Genomic DNA, 6,078 nt, shown 5'->3' with positions numbered 1-6,078 from the left:
GGGGGGGGGGGGGGGGGGGGGGGGGGGGGGCGATCTGACGGCGCCAGACCGCTCTGGCAGTCTTGTGCGGCCACGGGGCACCTCTGACCACCCTCCCCCTGCAATACCCGGCGACAGTGGCTTGATCGGGCGCCGGTGGTCCACGGCCCTGGGTGGGTATGGGCACATGGTCTGCTCTCTATCCCCGCCTCCTTCCGCTCCCAATTCCCATTTCTGTTGTTCCTCTCTCCTCCTCCCCAGTCACTCCTCCCCACCCACACAGCGCACACACACACACACACACGCACGCATCATGTCCACCGCTGAGCTGAGCGCCCCCCCGCCGCAGGACTGCCCCGGCACCTCGTCCGAGGCCGCCGGCAAGATGGACGCCTGCGCTGGGTGTCCCAACCAGCGCATCTGCGCAAGCTCGCCGCCTCAGCCGGCCGTCGATCCGGATGCCGCAGCCATCGCCGAGCGCATGCTCCCGGTCCGTCATCGGGTGCTCGTGCTCAGTGGCAAGGGCGGTGTCGGGAAGAGTACCGTCTCTTCGCAGCTGGCTTGGATGCTATCGCGAGGCGGCTTCGATGCCGATCCCAATGCCGGTGACGACGCAGCTGGCGGTGATGATGACATGGACCTCGATCCAGATCCCGAGGCTGACGCCTGGGATGTTGGCCTGGTGGATATTGACATTACCGGGCCGTCTGCTCCCCGGCTGCTGGGCGCCGGGGCTGAGCGCCTGCAGCGCACTGCCTCTGGCCTTTCGCCGGTCTTCGTCTCAGATACCCTCTTTGCCGTGTCGGTGGGCTTCATGCTGGAGCGCAGCGATGATGCGGTTATCTGGCGCGGCCCCAAGAAGAACGGTACGCCCATGGCCACGCCCGGCTCGGGCCGTCTGCTCCCCAGTGGTGGAGGCTTTTTTTCTCTTTCCCTGGTCCCTCCCCCCCTCCCCCCCCCCCTTTGTGGTCCATCCCTGTTTCAGCCTCTCCCTTTGCCCTCCCATCGTTTGTCTCCCGCTTTTGCCCTTCCCTGACACCTGCCAGCACATATCACACACAGGGCTGATCAAGCAGTTCCTCCGCGATGTGGACTACCAGCCAACGGATGTTCTCTTGGTGGACACCCCGCCTGGCACCTCGGACGAGCACATTTCCATTGTCCAGCTTTTGAAGCAGGCCAACGAGATCACGGCCCAGCATCCCGAGGCCGCGGCCACGCATGCTGGCTCCAAATTCGGCGCTGTCATTGTCACTACCCCGCAGGAGGTGGCCTTGGCCGATGTCCGCCGTGAGCTGAACTTCTGCCGGCGAGTTGGCCTACCGGTCCTCGGCATCATCGAGAACATGGCTGGCTTCGTGTGCCCCGGCTGTAGCGTATGTTGCCCAGCGCTTTTGCTCTCTCCTTTTCCTCTTCCCAGTCTCTTCATCCCCCCTCCCCCGGACTTTCTTCCATCCACACCTACCCTCCTCATGCGGTTTCCCCTCTTAACACCAGCCCGCCCGTGCACAGATCAACACCGACATCTTCCCAGCCACCACCGGTGGCGCGCGTAGCCTCGCCCAGGACTTTGACGTCCCCTTCCTTGGGTCCATTCCGATTGATCCGCGTGTCGGTGCGTTCATGGCATTTCGTGCCCCCCCCCCCCCTCTGCCTGGCTAGATAGACTCCTGACCCTCTCCTCCTCCCTCCCATTCTCATGCCCCAACTATAGCCAAGGCCTGTGATGAGGGACGGCCGATTGCCGACGCGTGCCCCACCTCCCCGGCCACAATTGCCATGCGCAGGATTGCCAACAAGTTGAAGGAGGTCTTGGAGTCTTGATTGAGTTCCACCCTGCCATCGGGTAAACTCCCTTTGTCCTCCTGAAAAATAGATCCAAATATACCAAACACCGCCGCTGGGCAGGGATAAACCGAAGAGATGGGCAACTTTCTTTTTTACTATTTCTACGCCTTTGTCCGGCCCACACACAGCGAATAGGCAGACGAGGCGAGGGACGATGGGAGGTGGGGGGAGGGGGGAGGGAACAAGGTTGACTTGGAGACAAACGAAAGGATACATGGTCCATGTGTGCTTTTGTGTGTGTGGGGGGGGGGGGGGGGGGAGTGTGCGCGCGCGCGCGCGCGCGGAGTCCCATGCTGTCTAGGTCTGCTGCAGCGAACGCAGCCGGGCCTCGAGGTCCGAGTCGCTGACAGCGGTCTCCTCGGACTGCTGCACAGGCAGACCCCCGACCGGCGCGCGGGCCATCTTCCCAGTGACGCCTGCGCAGACAGACAGACAAAAGTAGAGCAGGCGAGAGGGCAGACAATGTCAGGAGCATGTGGGCAAGAGAGGGGCGAAAGGGAAACAGCTGAAAGCACATCCGCATGACAAGGAAGCAAATGCAGAAGCCCACGCTGACACGTACCGAGCGACACCTCGTGGAGGATCTTCTCCACCTCGGTGCTGACCTCCTCGTCGAAGTCCGGGTCGGCATCCAGGGATTCCATGGCATCGTCCATCATCTCCTCGATGATGCCAGCCTTGGCCATCTCCTTGGACATGCTACGCATGGTCATGCTCAGCTCCGGCACACGCATGAGCGAGTTCATGGCCTGCATGATCTCGGCACTTTGGGCCAGCGACCCGCTCACCTTGATGAAGGACAGCTGCTGGGTCAGCTGCATGGACACCGAATTCAAGTGGGCCTTGGACTGGATGATGCGGTTCTTGGCATTCTTCGACATCACCAGCTCCTTGGCCAGGCTCCGGCACGAGTCGATCTGGCCCTTCTTGGAGAACTCCTTCAGCGTCTGCTTGGCCTTGAGCTCCTGGCGCTCGATGTCTTTCATGCCCGTCAGAGCCAGCGGACGAGGGGAGAGAGGAAGGGGGGGGGGGGGGGGGGAAAGGGGGGGGGTGAGTTGACGGACCCCCGAGGAAGCGCGACATCAGCAGGAGAAGAGAGAGAGATAGGGAGAGCAGGAGGGGGGGGGGGGGGGGCGCACCGCGGATCTGGCGGTCGAGCTGACGAGTCTCATTACGGAGCTGGCTGCGCCACTGCTTGACTCGCTCCTCGGGAGTGGGGGCCTTGCCGAATAGTCCACCAAACATGATGGAAGGGGGAAAGAGAGAGAGGTGGGGGGAGGACAGAAGAAATGCGCGGAAACAAAATAACGTCCGAACGCGGGGGAGGGGAATGGGAAATGAAGGGGAGTGGCTGGGCTCGAGGGGACGGGCGAAGATCTGCCGAGGGAAAAATCTGCCCGGCTCCGCAAGGCCAGAGATCTGACCCGCCCCCATGTTTGAGCACACAGCGGGGCCAGGGTGGGCGGCTGTCTGACAAGGAAGATGGCCAAGCACTTTAACCGTGCCTTTCGGCGGGGGGGGATCACCTTTTCATCCAAAGTTCGTCAAGGGCCCATTCACCATCGGAGGGCAGGGGGGGGGGGGGGTGGTCAGGCCGATGCAGGCTGCTTTGGTCCAGCACCGGAAGGCAAACCCGATGGGGCAACGACCGGGGCGAAGGCGCCGGCGCACTGCTCTCTTCCTCTCCCGGGCCCCGTTCCATTCTCCAGGGCTGCGGGCCTCTTCCCTCCCTCAGGAAGCCCGGGGAATGTGCCCTGTTACCGCGGGGTCCATTGGGAACAGGAGTCGGGAAAACAGAGCGATGATCAGGGGATCATGGGATGGGCGTGATGCCCGGGCGTGACATTGCCGCTATACACGAGGAATCCCATTTTCCCTCTGTTTCGAGGAGGGGATGAAGGTGGGTGCGCTGGTGGGCGGAACACCCACGAAGGCCGCGACCACGGACCAGGCCCGGCGCCCGAACCGCACCACGCGCATTCACACCCCGCCGGCCAATGTTGAACGCCGCGAGAATATTGGCGCCATGGGGGGGGGGAGGGGGGGGCCAGGCGCATTCGCTCCCTCTCCCCGCCGACAAGACGCGAGGCCGGACCAATTTCCTAACCACGAATGATGGGAGTTCCCTGGCCCCGGAAGGTGGACAACGTCCCCCCCCCCCCCCCCGTTGGCCGGTCCCTTTTCCCTTCTCCGTTGCGAGCCTGCCCGTTCGGAGCGATGCGCCCTTTTGGGCGGCCCCATTCGACCCCGGACCCGGGCCCATCCCCACCCCGCTGCCTCCTCCCCCTCCCATCTTCTCCCTCGCACCGCCCTCCTTTGTATGTCTTGCCCCTGTTGCTCTTGCCTTCTGCTCCTCCTCCCTCTCCTCCTCCTCCTCCTCCTCCCCCCTCGACATCCACGCATTAGCCTCTTGTGTCCTGGCACCGTTGTCGCGGCCGTCATCTGGGGATCGATGCATCCCCATGATCAGCGCTTCCCAGGCCCCCCATCGCCTCCTCTCTGGCAACCCTCAGCTTTCACACTTCCGCCCTGATTGCTGCTGCCGCCACCGCTCCCATCCCTTGCCCCTCGCCCCCCCCCCCCCCCCCCCCCCCCCCCCCCCCCCCCCCCCCCCCCCCCCCCCCTTCCTCACCACCACGCACACACTCACCCGCGCACGCCCCTCCCTCCTTGTCAGACTGCTGGGCCCGCCCCCTTTTGGATCCAGCGCCCGCTATGTTCGCTTCGGTTCGTCAGATTGCCCGCCCAGCCCTCGGCCTGGCTGCCCTGGCCCGGGCCCCCGCCGCCGCCGCCGTCGTGGCGACCCCCCTGGGCGGTGCCACTGCCACCACCATCGCTCGTGGCATCTCTTTCACTCGCGCCAAGGGTGCGTCCTCCTGCCTCCGCCTTGACTGCTGCTCTTCCTCCTCTCCTCTGGTATTCACACATGCGCCCCCTCCACCCCCCCCCCCCCTCCGACCATATGCCCCTCCCTCCAGCCCGCCGCCAGGACGCCAACCAGTATGCCCGTAGCCGCGGCTTCGATCTCGGCTCCTTCAACATGCTGCAGTTCCTGAACCACGAGCAGATGAACTCCACTCCGGAGATGCGGCGCCGCACCGAGCTCCTGAAGGACTCCAACCCGAAGGGCCTCTCCGCTGGGGCCATCGTCTCGGTGACCTACCGCATCAGCAAGAAGAACGACGACCAGGCCAGCTTCACCACCCTGCTGGGGACGGTGCTGGCCGTGCGCCGCAAGCAGCTTGGCTCGAATATCCTCATGCGCGTGGACATGTCCGACACCTCGGGCAGTGGTGACAGCGAGATCATCGAGGTCACCGTGCCGGTGTTCTCGCCGCTCATCACCAAGCTCGAGGTCATGCGCCCGTACCGGGCCCGCCGGTCCAAGCTGTACTACCTGCGCGACCAGGATGACGAGCGCTTCCCGCTGGATGTGGTGCCGGTTCTGCGCACGTACCAGGAGCGCCAGGCGGCCATCCAGCGCCGTGAGCAGCGTCTGGCCCAGGAGCGCGAGATTGCCCAGGCGGCCGAGCTCAAGCGTGCTGCCGCGCGCCAGAGCCAGGTTACTCGTGTGGAGGAGACGATGTCGGCTGAGGATGCCGTCGCCGCCCCCGAGCAGGAGGATATCACTGACGCCGGCAAGAAGTAAGAAACACTCCCCCCCCCCTCCCCCCCTCCCCCCTACACCCACCACCCTCCTCCGCGCTCGCTTGAGAACCTCGGCGCGCGTCCTGCCTCCCACGAATTCCCCAGCAAAGGGGTGGGCCGTGCCCTGGTCCTGTGGCGGAGCATGTCCTTGATCCCAATTTGCCTCCTTCCTTTTTCCGCTTCACATTGGCCCGCGCGCCTTGTTTTCCCTCCCCTGCTCTGATATAGATAATACAAACCGAACGTCTGTTCCGTATGCTGGCCGTTGCCCCGGCCGGGCGAGGGGGGCGAGGATCGCGAGGAGAGGCGAGAGATCTTTGCCGGCACGAAGAAAAAGGAGACGCCTCGGGGGCAGGGCCTCTGTGTCCCCCGCCCCCCCCCCAAACAGTCGGGCATGCCGGCATCTGCCAGATGCCAACGGAGCTATTTGGAATGCTGTTCTGATCTTGAGTGACTCGAGCAGCACCGCCGGACTGCGGGGTACATCCGCGCGATCGGACTGCCACCGCCGGGGCGTCCCTCTCAGGGGAGCGTGGGTGGGGCGCGGTGGGAGGGGGGGGGGGAGGGGCCGCAAGCTCCCCGTGGGGCGGCCTCGGGAGGCAG

The 6,078-nt window shown here is 64.8% G+C and overlaps 3 protein-coding genes across 3 annotated transcripts; 2 read left to right on the top strand and 1 right to left on the bottom strand.

The window, feature by feature from the left end:
* Nucleotides 1-292: 292 nt before the first annotated feature.
* On the top strand, nt 293-1,803 carry H696_00320 (hypothetical protein; the record flags this gene model as incomplete). The annotated part of the gene is made up of 4 exons (XM_009494167.1): nt 293-845; nt 1,042-1,355; nt 1,492-1,594; nt 1,694-1,803. The coding sequence occupies 4 exons, from the start codon at nt 293-295 to the stop codon at nt 1,801-1,803; spliced, it is 1,080 nt and encodes a 359-aa protein (XP_009492442.1).
* Nucleotides 1,804-2,075: 272 nt separating this feature from the next.
* Nucleotides 2,076-3,296, bottom strand: H696_00319 (hypothetical protein). Its single transcript, XM_009494166.1, has 3 exons — nt 2,967-3,296; nt 2,390-2,806; nt 2,076-2,243 (listed from the first exon to the last, which is right to left on the bottom strand). The coding sequence occupies exons 1-3, from the start codon at nt 3,259-3,261 to the stop codon at nt 2,125-2,127; spliced, it is 831 nt and encodes a 276-aa protein (XP_009492441.1). The 5' UTR covers nt 3,262-3,296; the 3' UTR covers nt 2,076-2,124.
* Nucleotides 3,297-4,099: 803 nt separating this feature from the next.
* On the top strand, nt 4,100-5,508 carry H696_00318 (hypothetical protein). The gene is made up of 3 exons (XM_009494165.1): nt 4,100-4,145; nt 4,505-4,693; nt 4,806-5,508. Exons 2-3 carry the CDS (start codon nt 4,543-4,545, stop codon nt 5,474-5,476), a joined length of 822 nt encoding a protein of 273 aa, XP_009492440.1. The 5' UTR covers nt 4,100-4,145; nt 4,505-4,542; the 3' UTR covers nt 5,477-5,508.
* Nucleotides 5,509-6,078: the final 570 nt, after the last annotated feature.

The sequence above is a fragment of the Fonticula alba genome, assembly GCF_000388065.1.
Source record: "Fonticula alba strain ATCC 38817 unplaced genomic scaffold supercont2.1, whole genome shotgun sequence".
NCBI lineage: Eukaryota > Rotosphaerida > Fonticulaceae > Fonticula > Fonticula alba.
This window is presented reverse-complemented; position numbering and strand designations above follow the sequence as displayed.